General features: G+C 31.9%; 1 protein-coding gene across 3 annotated transcripts in view; it reads left to right on the top strand.

The window, feature by feature from the left end:
- The window catches only part of CDH18 (cadherin 18), a 713,946-nt gene that overhangs the window by 614,373 nt on the left and 84,520 nt on the right, over positions 1–15,053 (top strand). For all 3 annotated transcript variants that reach the window (XM_066244055.1, XM_066244046.1, XM_066244062.1), the window contains exon 6: positions 11,214–11,401. In XM_066244055.1, coding sequence (XP_066100152.1) covers positions 11,214–11,401 — 188 coding nt within the window. The remainder of the gene's footprint in view (positions 1–11,213; positions 11,402–15,053) is intronic.

Here is a 15,053-nt window from a genome sequence, read left to right as displayed (position 1 = left end):
ACTTAAGCCCAGTTATGACTAGAGTTAATATAGTACAATGTAATATCGGGAGAATGAAGTCTTAAAAGTTCAATAGATGGCAGTATTTCACATAATACTAAAAATTACAGGTGTTTAACTGATCTGGGTAAGTTTAAATGTTACTATTAAAGAAAATATAATTAATAAAGATAACTGGCATTGTTGTGATTTTGTGACAGCAAAATATTTTGGAGAAAGAACCATAGTTTAATTTATTATTTAAACAGAAATAAAAAGAAACAACCAAAGAAGCTCCTTTGATCTGTCAAAATAGGAAGTGCATGATTTTTAGCATTATTTTTTAATTGGATTGATTGGGATGACAGTAATTAACATAATTATACAGGTTTCAGATGCCTAATTCTAGAACACATCTCGTATACCATATTGAGTGACCCCTCCCCAAGTGAAGCGAATGCTTTAATTGCCAGAAAGTTGGAGTTTTCATGGTGTATTTTTTAAAACATGACATCTAGTTTATTTTACTATAGTTACAAATATATCTTTTGAAACTTGTAAGACTTTAAAAAATATCAGAATGCACTTTATTTAGATGTGTCTCTGCACTTTAAAAGATGGTAAATTCTGCAGCTGCATGGGTAGTTTTTATACTTATAAATTAGTTCAAGCTCATTCATATGCCATTCCAACTTCCTATATTTATAAACAATTTTTGTTTGTCAGCTATTGAAAGATGTATGTTAATATATTTCACTATAATACTGAACTTTTTTATTTATCTTTTTAATATTTATTTAAGTTATTGTTTGAAATTCTTTTACTGAATACACAGAATTAAGCCATGCTATCTTTTACAGATTGAAAATATTTCAGTGTAAATCTTTCTCTTCATAATGGGTCATCCTTTAACATCTAAAATGTCTGATATTAATATAGCTACACCAGACTTTTTTTTCAGATGATATTTGAATGGTGTAATGTTTTCCTCATTTTACTTTGAAACGACATTGTTCTTAGTTTTTAAGTTAGTTTAAACCACTTAGTTCTAATTTGATTTGTTTTACTATAATGTGTAATGTGGTGTTAAACTTTGTTAGGAAGGGTTTTATTTGTTGTTGTTTTTTTTATTAAATGAAAGGCAAGAAAGCAGAGACAAAGTCCTGCATGTGCCCCTACCAAGATCCACTTGGCAAGCCCTCTACCTGGGGATGCTCTGCCATCTGAGTTCTCTGCTTCATTGCTTGGCAATTGAGTTATTTTTAGTACCTGAGGCAAGGCCAAGGTGCCATCCTCAGTGCCTAGAGCCAACTTTCCTAGATCGATTCGAGCTATAGCTGCAGGAGGGGCAGAGGGAGAGAAAGAAAGAAATCGAAGTGGGGAGGGGTGGAGAAGCAGATGGGCATTTCTCCTGTGTGACCTGACCAGGAATTGAACCTGGGACTTCCACATGCCAGACTGATGCTCTATCGCTAAGCCAACCTGCTATGGCTAAGAAGGGTTTTTAAATATAAAGGAATATTTTAGAAAAAATACATTGGTATAAATAGAATGACCTGGAATAAAAGAAAGAAATAAAAAAGTTAAGGAATAAAATATATACAAGTACTAATTTTTGGCGGGATGTCATTAGTGCTTATTATTAAAATTATTTTAAATGTTCTAGTTAAATTTTTAAATTTGTATTTCCTTTTGATCCCTTTTACCCATCTGGCCTACAACCTGCCTCTAGAAACCACCAATCTTTTTTCTGTATCTGTGAGGTTGGTGGGTTTATTTTTATTTTAGATTCTATGTATAAGACGTTATACAATATTTCCTTTTTTCTTTCTGACTTATTTTACTTAGCATAATGCCTTGAAGTCCATGTGTGAAATGTCAAAATTTTATTATTTTTTATGGCTGAATAATATTAGGTACTTCAGAAAAATGTCTACTAACCCCTGATCAAACATATGGTTTGTAAATATTGTTCCCCATTTAGTAGGTTGCCTTTTTCTTTTGTAGATGTTTTCCAATTGGTTTAAAGAAACATTTTAGGCCCTAGACAGTTGGTTCTGTGGTAGAGGGTCACTGGTAGTATACCTGGGTTCAATTTCCTGTCAGGGAACACAGAAGAAGCGATCATTTGCTTCTCCACCCTTCCCCCCCCTCCCTCTATCCTTCTCTTTCTTTTGCACAGCCATGGCTGGTTTGAGCAAGTTGGCTCAGTGTACTGAGGATGGCTCCATAGACTTGCTAGGTATTAAAATGGCTCGATTGCCAATCAACAGGGCAATACTCTCAGATGGGCAGAACACCCCCATAGGGGTCTTACTGGGTGGATCCTAGGTTGAGTGCATGTGGGAGTCTATCACTCTGCCTCTCTGCTTCTCACTTAAAAAAATTTTTTAAAAAGAAAAAGAAACATTTTAATTTGATGTAGTCTGAGTTGTTTATTTTTGCTCTTGTTGGTTTTCCTTTGATGTCAGATTTAAAAAAGCATCTCCAAAGCCTTTGTCGAAGAGCTTACTGCTTGTTTCCTTCTGTGTGTTTTATGGTTTCAGAACTTATGTATGTCTTTAATCTAACTTGAGGTAATGTTTGTATGTGGTGTAACATAGTAGTTGCATTTCATTCTTTTGTATGTGGCTGTCCAGTTTTCCCAATACCATTTATTGAAGAGATTATATTTTCCTCATTGTATCAGGGAGCATGATGTCTCTTTGTTCTTTCTTAGTTTGCTTTGATTACTCAGGATTTTTCATGGTTCCTTACAAATTTAAAAACTGCTTGTTCTATTTCTGTCTAAAATTCCAATGGAATTTTGATAGGAATTTCACTGAATCTGTAGATTACTTTGGGTAGTATGGACAGTATTAATTTTTCCAATCCATAAGCATGGAATATTTTTTTTTCTATTTATTTGTATCTATTGAGTTTCTTTCCTTAATATTTTGTAGTTTCAATATACAAGTCTTTCACCACCTTGGTTGAATTTATTTTTATAATTTTAAAGTTTTGATAAAATTATGAATGAAATTGTTTTCCTTATTTTTTTCTGATACCTGGTTTAGTGTCTAGAAATGTAATATTCTGTATATCAATTTTGTATCCTGTAATATCATTGAATTTATTTATTAGTTTTAACTGATGTGGTATTTATGGTTTTCTATGTATAAAAACATATACATACACTTTTTTTTAGAAAAAGTGATAGTGTTACTTATTTCTTTCCAATTTGGACATCTTTTATTATTTTTCTTGATAAATTGTTCTGGGTAAGACTTTCAATACTATATTGAATAAAAGTGGCAAGAGTAGGCCCTCTTGACTTGTTCTTCATCTTAGAGGAAAAGCATTCAGCTTTTTGCCAATGAGTATAATGTTAGCTGTGGGCTTGTCATAAAGACCCTTATTATATTGTGGAAAATTCCTTTTATTCTCACTTTGTTGAGAGTTTTTATTACAAATGGATGATAAATTTTGTTTACTGCTTTTTCAATGTCTATTGAAATGACTATATAAGCTTAATTTTTTATTTTGTTCATATGGAGTATCATACTGATGGATTGGCAGCTGTTAAACTATTCTTGCATTTCTGAAAAAAATCTCACATGATCTTTATTCGTGAGTATTTTAAAGTATTTTGGAATTCATTTTGCTAAGATTTTGTTGAGGATTTTTGCACTTATGTTTATCGGCTCTATTGGCCTGTAATTTTCTTTCCTTGTGGTGTCCTTATTTGATTTTGGGTAATGCTGGCCTAAATAAAAAAAGTGTGGAGAAGTACTCCTTATAGTTTTTGGAAGAGTTTAAGAAATATTGGTTAATGCTTCTTCAAATGTTTCATTTATAATTTTTGTTTATTTTAACTTACTATATATAATTAATTTAATAACTGCTATATTTCTATTTTAGTTTGCTATTTTGCTATTCATTTTTTTATTTTATTTTTCTTCTTTCCTTGAATTATTCATGTATTTCTTGGTTTCTTGAGGTTTCCGCGTATGCAAATGTAGTGTCTGTATTCATATTTACTACATGGGAAATTGAATTCTGAACACTGGCTCTTTCTCTGAAATTTTCTCTTCTCTGTGCTTTTATTCTTATGTCAGCTAGTCCTTGTGATTCTAAAACTCATTCTGTTTTGCTTCTTTTCTTTCAAGGGTCATATTTCACCCAAGCCTTTATACCTTGAAAGTCCTCCAGTAACTTGAAACTGGCATTTCAGGCATATTGTTCAGGTTTTATAGTTTTATTCTATGGCAGTGTTAGTTGACAATATTTCACTCTATTATGCACAGAATGAAAAGACGATCCCACTAAAGTTTAAATGGAAAGATCAAGGAAGATGCTCATAGTAATGGAATATCAATTTGATATTCAATGTGACTAAATTGAAGATATGAATTTTGAAAGAAAGCTGAAGTTCTCAAGTAAATTTTAATACAAGCAAGTTATTTCTCTAATATAAACAATTTTATTCACTCTTGTAAAGAATACTTATCTTATGTGGTATGATTTAGTATTTAAAATAAAGACAATTACTGTGCTATACAAGTATTCTATTGAATAAAGTGTATATATCTATAGACATTATTACTTCAGACAAAGTAATAACTATAAATATATAATATTGTAGCAATTGTTTAACTTGAAAGTTAAATATTTTTTAATAATTTGAGATCACCTATTTAGAAACTTAACAGTCATAACTTATGATTTATTTTTAATTTATTTGGCTGTATGCTATGGAAAATTATAGATTACTTTTCCTTTACTTCTTGTCTTTTATATGGATATTTATGTTCATGGACACAAGCAGACATTTCTTAGAAGTGCTTTGACTGTTACTAGTTAGTTTTTATAAATCAGTTTTTATTCTTTACAGAACGGTGGAAAAAGTAGTAATGATTTTCAATTAGAATTTACAAATTTGCCATCATTTAGCTTTTTATGAGTCATGTTTATGGATAAAAGTGAGAAAATGTTTAAAACTGGACTATTTTTTCTTAATTTTGAAGAAAAACACTTTTGATAGTATGATTAGCGATGCTATAGTTGACACATCATAACATAGAACATGTTAGGTTAAGGAAATTTAAAAATGTTATTTCAGAGTACAGTGAAGATTCTCATATTAAATGATTATCCTTTTAATATTCAACACTCAAATAGCGGTAGTATTAGTGATTTACTTTATGTATTTAAAACTTTTAAGCAGAGCCTAATGTAATGCTTCATGATTAATATTTAATACAAGTTTCTTAGATACAGAAAAATTCCTGGTTTCTTGTCTATTTTTTCTCCTAACTTGAAAATATCATCTACAACATAAACTAGCTTTATAAAATAATTTAAAAGAGAGATTTAGAAACTCTCTAGGTAATCTTCTTGTAAATGCCAGGAAACCTAGATAATTCAAATATTACTGTATCTAATGACTTACATGCCAATATTTTTCTCCCAGAATCATCTATAAATACATATGTATTTTATATACATCTAGTTATATTCCCAAGTAAATACTATTCATATAAGAACAATATTAATTGATTACAATAAATGTAATGATCAGAGTGATTACAAGTTTGGAAGACTGTGGTCTGAGTTAATCTTAGGAAATTACTTATTTGCTTACTAGGCAAAGTTACTGAAGCAAGGACACAGGTCTTTTACAAAGTATAATTACTTTGTAACCAGTACTGTCCTAGAGGGAAAAAAAGTATATTAAAAGGGACAAGCCTCATTGAGTTAAATGCCTTTTTATTATTCCCACCAAGTAGTCCCTTCTTAAATATACTTTAACTAGTCATTAGCATTTTGTGATGCATTCTAAGAAATTATGTGAAAAGAGTTATATCTAGCAAATAAAATTATAACATAGTCAGAAACAAAAGTATGAAATAATGATATTTGTATCTTTATGCTATGTACAATCACACAGTATTAAAACCAAAATAGCTTTAAAACTTCCTAATGACATAACCAGCAATTTTCAAATGGTATGCCCCCAAACGTTTTAAAGCATGCATCTTATTGGTCATATCACATAATAAGGTTATGTCTGATTGATTAATTCTTGGTATCAGAAATCCTTTTATACAAGTATAGGTACCTGGTCTTTTTAAAAAGTCGCTTTGGAGCAACCAAAGTAGGTAATTACTTTTTTTTTTTCCTGTATATCAATCAAAATTATCCTTATTTTTTTTATCAGATTAGTAAAAAATAGAATACATGTTTTTGTTTGCCACAGAATTTTAGTAATTAGTTTATGAGATGAAAAAAGTTGAAAATCACTGAAGAAGATGATAACAGAAAATAGTCACATATATTTAAACTAAGGGAAAAAAAGACATTACTAATATACCATAAGTAATTTGATCTCTAAAATTCAATAATGCCCTGTATACAACCTCATATTTCAACTTCACTTTAGAGAATCAGAACAAAGTTAACATGTTAAAGAATATAATTATACATTTTTTATATTTCTCATTTTTTATCAGATTCTCCCCATCATTATGAATATACAGCTTTTGTGATATCTCATTTTTTCCCATTCTGAAGAAAGATTCAAATACTAGTTGTTCACACCTTGAATTTATTTAATTCTTACTGTGATAAAATGTACATATAAAGTATACCAATTTCACCATTTTTAAGAGTACAGTTCAGTGGCATTCACACATTTACAATGTTGTGCAATTCTCCATGACATGCCTCTTTGGAACTCTCTTCATTTGCAAAACTGAAACTTCATACCTATTAAACTCTGCACTTCCCCTTCCCCACAGTACATGGCAACTACCACTTTTCAACTTTCTGTCTCTAAATTTTACTATCCTAGTTATTTCAGATAACTAGAATCATACAATATTTGCCATTTTTTAACTTCATTTAACATAATAGTTCAAGTCTCCATTCATACTGTTGAATATATCAGCATTTCATTCCCTTTTAAAACTTATTAATATTCTATTTTATATTATATTACATTTTGTTTAGCCATTCACTGTTGAAGGACGTTTGGGATGATTTTGTCTTTTTAGGTATTCTCATTAATGCTGCTGTAAAAATTGGCGTACAGCTGCATATTCGAGTTACCTCTTTAAATACTTTTGTGTGAATAGCTAGAAGTAGGATTGCTGATTCAAATGGTAATTTTATGTTTAAATTTTTTGAGGACCCACTATGCTGTTTTCATAGTAAATTCATGTTTTTACATTTCCAACAGTAATGCACATGTATTCCAATTTTTTACTTGCTTATTGACACTTGATATTTTCTCTTGCCCCTTTTTATAGTAGATATTCTGATTTCTTTATAATTCAATTTGTAGTTGGTATTTATAAAAATTTATTAATTTCCTATCAGTATCCTTAGTGTTGGTGTATAATTTTTTATAGTATTGTCTTACAATTCTTTTCTTTCTACAAAATTTTGTAGTTCAGTCTTCAGTTTGTTTCTGATTTTAGTAATTTGAATCTTCCCTCATTTTATTAGTAGTCAGTCTGGGTAAAAGCAGTCATCCTTGCTGATTTTTTCATAGGCAAAACTGGGAGCTGAGCTCGGCCTTCCTGCAGACCAAGATCTCTGTGTCTGGGAGAGGGAGGGGCAAGAGCAAATGAAAACACCACAAATTTTTACAGTTTTGAGAGTCTTTTTTTCATAATTGTGTATTTTCTTGGTTGTTATAAACTTTTAACTTTTTCCAAAACTCCTATTAATATTATTAGCCAGTTTGTGGTGTTTTTAATGTTTCCACAGAAAAATGAAGGCTTAGAGCTTCCTAACCTGTATTTTGCTGATGTCAGTCATATCATTTTTAAGGCTTTTCTATTTATATAATTATTGTTCTAGTAATTAACTTTTCAGATAATAGACCATTCTACTTGAGAATTATTTAAAGAAGAAAAATATCATAGACTATATAGTGAGCAATTGGTATAATAGAAACCTAATTCCGAAAAATATTTCTCTCTACACATTATCTAATTTTTCCACAAAATATTTAATAATTGTCAAGAATTAATCAACCTTCATGGCAACTAAAAAAAAAATACAAGAAAATTAAGTTAAGTTTAACAAATTACCAGTATTTTACCTTTGACAAAAATTAGGTATCTAATATGAGATATTAGCTTATATTTAGAGGAGTGAAGAGAGACTAGTTATAATGAATATTGGCTTCAGTAGAAAGTAAACCAAATGTCCCAGTAGATATGTGTTAGTTCAAGAAACTGTAAGTTGGCACCAGCTACAGAACCCCAAAAAGCTCCTTCTTTCTATCAAAACCACTACTGCAGCTAAAGAGCTTCCACTGTTACATATTTCCCAAAGTGCTCTAGTGCTGCCTGTCTCCCTGACCCTGAAAATGTAGATTGCATCCCCCTCTACCGGATCTTTATTGTAGAACCCCATAAAGCCCAAGTGGAATATTTTGGAATAAGAGTGCACGGACAGGATCATGTGTACTTGCTACCTATATAATTGTGAGTTTTCTTTTAATAGACATTATAGTTCCACACGGTTGTAGTGGTGATAGTTCACCTACAGAACAAGTCTGTTGCCATGGTTTAAAGATATTTGGAATGTCACATAAGCGGATTTTACCTGTGAGAGTTTGAAGGATTATGACTGGAAATTGGACTGTGAACAAATAATATCGTTTATTCACAACTGTTTGTCTTTTCCCACTTTTACATGCTTTTCTGTAGGTGGTGCATATGTCCCTGCTACTTTAACTTTGGGCTTTACCAATGACTTTAGCCAGTGGGATATAAACAAGCATATCCTAAGCCATGTTGGAACAGGAGCTTTAAATGAAATTTCGTGACTCTACTCTGTGTTCAGGATTTTGTCCTGCCAGTGAATGCTTCTTCTGCTCACATTCTGAAGTGACAATTCACTGGGCACTGAGCCTATCCTAGCAGTGTTGGAGCTTAGTCATAGTCTCATACACCACAACACCAAATAATACTTTTGCTCTTACCTGCTAAAGTATTTTGGTGATTTATTAATACTAAACATCTGATTAATAAACACGTTATATCTGTTATCCTTAGCATTATCACAATGTAGAGAACTTTATATTTTTATCATATATCTTGTTCATTATTGCTCACCCTCATAAGAATGTACATTCTGTAAGAATGAGGACTATTGTATTGCTTTTTTATATATATTCTCAGTGCTTGAGAATGTGCTAGTACAAAGTGATATTTACTAATTGATTCACCAGTCTAAGCTAACCAAAAATTTCTTATGTATGAGTTAAAATTCATAAGTAATCAAGAGTTTATATTAAAGGAAAAAATTTGGGAAGTGGCTGGAGGAAATTATAAATTACACTTGGTTGGAAATAGACTTCTTGGACATGGCAGAGTTCCTAAAAGGAAGACACAAGTAAACCTTATAATATGGTACATATTGTGATAGAAGTATGGACACTTTGGGTTTGGAGTTGTCGTTGTACCACATAATTTCATATCAAGTCATTACCTACTTCATCCTTCAACAAAACAACAATTTATGTTACCATTAAAGATTTTTTTCTGTGATTCTTCACTGCTATACAATTTACATATATTATCCTTCCATTATTAATAACTATTAAAAATAAATGTTCTCTCTAGTAAATGTTCTAAGAGGAGCCAAGAAAACTCCTCTTTAATTTTTTTAAAATTTTTAATTAATTGATTGATTGACTTCTGAGAGAGAGGAAGGTACAGAGAGAGTGAGGGAGAGAGATATCAGTTTGTTTTTCCACTTAGTTATCATTCATTGGTTGATTCTTATATGTGCCCTGACCAAGGAACAAACCCACAACCTTGGTATATCAAGAGAACACTCCAACCAACTAAGCTACCCAGCCAGAGCTCCCCTTAATTTTAAGAAGGAGAATTAAGAAAAGAGTCCTTACAAACCAAATTATAAAATTTATTTCTGAGAACCAAATACATGATATCTTTGTTTAATCTCCCTATTTCTCTTTACTACTCTCTGTTTCAGGCTGATACATAAGTAGAGATACTATATAGCACATATATTATATATAATTTCTGTTTGTATATATGTGTATGTGTTTTCTAAAATTGCAGTCTTGGTGGGTTTTTTTTTTTAAATCCACATTAATCTTTTTAAAAATGGGATAACACTCCTATAGTACATAACCTTCTTATGAACTCAAGCAGAGTACTCTGAGAAATTCTTTTGGCAATAGCAAAAAGTGCTGATTGGACAGTACTATAAAATTATTTCAATGGGTGTTTTTTTACCCAGAGAGTACTATACTGTAAAATATTATGGAAAGTAAAAAATCATTCAGCATGTATATTAATTAATGGCTTGTGAGTTATGACCTTTGTTTTTTGTTTTGTTTCTTTTTTGTGACAGGAACAGAGAGGGACAGAGAGAGTGACAGATAGGGACAGACAGGAAGGGAGAGAGATGAGAAGCATCAATTCTTTACTTGTTCACTGATTGCTTTCCCATATATGCCTTTTCCAGAGGACTCCAGCCAAGCCAGTGACCCCTTGCTCAAGCCAGCAATCTTTGGGCTCAAGTCAGCAACCACGGGGTCATGTTTATGATCAATGCTCAAGCCGGCGACCCCACACTCAAGTCAGATGAGCCCGCACTCAAGCCCATGATCTCAGGGTTTTAAACCTGGGTCCTTTGCATCCTAGGGCGATGCTTTACCCACTGCCATACCACCGGGTCAGACTATATTAAGGATTAAAGTGACAATGGTAGAATTCCATATTATATTATTACTAGAAATATATGGTAAATATATAAAAATATTCACTATATTTTTTTGTCATAGACTATACATTTCACCAAACTTAAGTTTATTGATCAAAGTAAAATCACATTCTATAAGTAGGCTATATTTTTTCAGTTTTCACATCCTACCTGGAGCAAGATTAGGGATTCCACTAATACTTGACTAGTTATTATTTTCAGTTTTACTCAAATTAGGAATGCAAACTTGACATGCCTCATGTATTTTGCTTTTGTTTAAGTAAGATATTTACAGATTCGTTTTATGTAGGCTATTTTGCATACATGTTGAAGTTGATGTAAATCTAGTATTTTATTTCTAAGTAGTGTACTAATATAAAATTTGAAAACAATTTCATTATATACTACTTAATTTAATCATTTGAATGTATTTTCTAAATATTTAATATATTTTAAAATATAAATATTATTTTCAAAACGTTAATATATAAAATATTTTTCAGAGCACTATCAGCTGTATGTTCCTGAGTCAGCTCAAGTTGGTTCAGCTGTTGGAAAAATCAAGGCAAATGATGCAGACACTGGTTCAAATGCTGACATGACATACTCCATCATTAATGGTGATGGTGTTGGGATATTCTCCATCTCCACTGACAAAGAGACCAGAGAAGGGATCCTTTCCTTAAAGAAGGTAAAATAAATATAATGTTAGTAATTTAGGCAACTCACTTATTTTTTCATGAATGGAAATTTTGAAGAGGTATGAATAATCCATATTGCCAGGTCATTAAGACAATAAAATATTTACTCTTTAATATATAATTACATTTTAATTATGCAGTGTTTTGTGTGACTCTTTGGATACTCTCTTAGAAATATTTTGTATGTTGAAAAGATCTAATGTAGAATGGACCATGATAATGTCCTTAATCTTTGTTTTCAGATAACAGATTTCTCACCAATGTCAGCTCCATTAATATAAGTACTCTATGTTGTAATAATGTTTTAATGTTACTATATAACTTATAGTATTATATATATAATCTTTAGTAACATTAAGAGACTTTTCTACTAATGTAAACATCTGTACCATGTTAGCTAGCAGCACTCTTTTTTTTTTTTTTGTATTTTTCTGAAGCTGGAAACAGGGAGAGACAGTCAGACAAACTCCTGCATGCGCCCGACCAGGATCCACCCGGCACACCCACCAGGGGGCAATGCTCTGCTCCTCTGGGGCATTGCTCTGCCGTGACCAGAGCCACTCTAGTGCCTGGGGCAGAGGCCAAAATCCATCCCCAGCGCCCGGGCCATCTTTGCTCCAATGGAGCCTTGGCTGCGGGAGGTTAAGAGACAGAGAGGAAGGAGGGGGGCGGGGTGGAGAAGCAAATGGGCGCTTCTCCTATGTGCCCTGGCTGGGAATCGAACCCAGGACCCCTGCACGCCAGGCCGAAGCTCTACTGCTGAGCCAACCAGCCAGGGCTCACTCTTTATGATATAAGATTTTGCTTGATGGTCAAGACAGCTTTGGTGAAACTTAACCTTATCCCCCATTCTTTTTCATTCTTAAGAATTTGTCATTGGACTGAATCTACTTTTTTTTTACTTTTAAGAGTACAAAGCATGCATGTTCTTATAAAACTAAAGTGGAACTTATAAAATTACAAAAAAAGTTTTTTGTTTATTTATTTATTTATTATTTATTTATTTACACACAGAGAGAGAGGGACAGACAGGAACGGAGAGAGATGAGAAGCATCAATCATCAGTTTTTCCTTTCGAGACCTTAGTTGTTCATTGATGGCTCTCTCATATGTGCCTTGACCGTGGGCCTTCAGCAGACCAAGTAACCCCTTGCTTGAGCCAGCGACCTTGGGTCCAAGCTGGTGAGCTTTACGCTCAAACCACATGATCCCGCGGTCAAGCTTGTGACCTCGGGGTCTCGAACTTGCGTCCTCTGCATCCCAGTCTGACTCTCTCACTGCGCCACCGCCTGATCAGGCTACAAAAAACGTTTCAATGTAACTTGTAGTGCAGTGTATATCAATCTCAAAATGTTTAATCATTTCAGCTTTAAAATATACCAATATTCATATCCTTGGGTCCTACCTGTCACATGTTTTGATTCAGAAAGACTGGAATTGGTGTGGCTAAGGCATTGACCTTTTTAACATGTGCTGAGATTATTGTACTGTAGAATATGTTCATAAGACAGGCTAATTAATTTTTACATTTATGTGCTATTGTAGATATTAATGTGAATCTATCTATCAATCTATTGTATATACTTTTTTATTTTATAATATCTCATTAATGCTTCTAATAATATCGGTTTTATATTGATTTAAAATATAAAAGTAAGTTGTTTTCTGGCTACTACACAAGATGTCTATAAAGTAGAACTAAAGTATATAAACATAGAGCAGTAGTCGTTACTGGTCTATGTAACATATTTATATCTTCACCTAAATTATTTTCTAATTTTAAATTTCTTTCCTGAGAATGTCAAATGTGAGTGAAAAATGTAATAAAAGTATCAATTTCATATCTTTATTTAAAAACTATGTACATTTTGAATGCTTCTTACGTGTTAATTGCTGTGCTCAACATGAATTAGGCAAGAGTGAACAAAGTCAGACTGCGTCTGTGCCTGAAAAGATCTTTCAATTTATGGAAGTAAATAAATATTCATCAAATATGGCATGCATTCTTGATCAGTAATAGGAGCTTTTATATGAGAGAGTTATACATAGCTATTAGAGAAAAAATCTAAGATATTTGACTCTGTCTGATTTTCAGAAATGGTTGAACAGGGAATTAGAAGAAACTTCTGAGTTGTAGGTAAATAGTATAAGGATGAGCATTCCAGAAAGAAAAAAGAAAAATACCTTATGTCTGAGGTGTTGAACATGGCTTAGGAACCAAATAACATTGTTGATTCTGGAGCAGATAGAGTAAGTGATTAAGTCGGTAGGCATCAGAGTATACAGGGCCTTGTTAAAAATTTTCTAAGCTGGTTTCATTTTATGTCATTATTTCTTATTAAATGTTGCTGTAAGCTTCATGAAGACAAGACTGTTTTTCTCAATATTTAGCATGTTTTCTAACAAGGAGTATTTATTCAATAAGTAATTGATGGATGGAAAAATGGATAAAAAATGAGGAGATTATTGCCTGCTTTTGGTTACTTGGATGATCTCCATTCAGGTAAATTTATGTAAATAGACTAGTTTTTTTTCTGTAATATAAACTTTGAGTCTTAGGAAATATCTTAAATATCAATATGTAAGAAACAAGGAGAATGCAGAAGAGTAAGTCTTGAAAGAAAAATTTTACATATTAGGAGAGTTTTAACATTAAAAATTGACAAGGAAAGTTGTATAGGAGGAAGATAGTGGTTGATTAAAAATGTGAGTATTCTAGAAATAAACTTTAATTGGTTTTGGTAAAAAGAAGGATAGGGTGGTTGTCACTAATATTCTTCAGCTCATCATCATCATCACTATCATCATCACATTTTCAACACGATTGTAGTAACAGCAATAAATATTTGTTGAATGCTTTCTCTGTATAAGGATATATTTTAAGCACTTTCCTTATCTTCATTAATTGAGATAGTAGACCTATTGTCATTTCTTTAAATCTCTCTAGGAATTTAGGATACAGAGAGTATTATTATCCTCACTGATAAATAAAAACAAACAGAATCACATGTAAATAAATGAAATCATGGTTATAGAAACTGAGTCATGAAGAGATGAAAAACTGTAGCCATGTAGAAATTAATCAACGGAAAATTGATTTTGGGAGTCTGTCTTTAGAGTCTTAACAATCACTTATTTTATATACTTGGTTAAAAATTTTTATATTTATTTTTTGCTACAATGGAAAGAAAAACAAATTCAATGTACTAGAGAGAAAATATAAATCAAGGAAACGGAGAAAAAAGGAGAAACATACCATCATCTTTGGGAAGCTTGGTAATGAAGTGGAGTAAAAAATTATGAAGTAAATAAGTGAGAACATGATAAAATGAAAATTTTGACTGTGAATTGGAGGACTAAAAGTGTGTTTCTGTATGGATAGGTAAAGGTCAATAGAAACAAGTAACTGAGGACACTAAAGATGATAATTGATTCTAAAGATGAACTAAGGTAGAGATGACTTTGTTTAGGATCTTAATCACAAGTGGAAAGAAAGAACCCATAGCCATATGCTTTATTTCAGAGAAAATAAATCAGGAGGGAGAAAAAAAAATAGTTGCAGATAAGTTTGTAATGCTATACCCTGAGTGTTTGTGTGCATGTGTATGTGTGTGTACGGTGGTGGTGGAGGGAGTTGTCCTT

The sequence above is a fragment of the Saccopteryx bilineata genome, chromosome 1 (genome assembly GCF_036850765.1).
Source record: "Saccopteryx bilineata isolate mSacBil1 chromosome 1, mSacBil1_pri_phased_curated, whole genome shotgun sequence".
In the NCBI taxonomy this organism is placed as follows: Eukaryota; Metazoa; Chordata; class Mammalia; order Chiroptera; family Emballonuridae; genus Saccopteryx; species Saccopteryx bilineata.
This window is presented reverse-complemented; position numbering and strand designations above follow the sequence as displayed.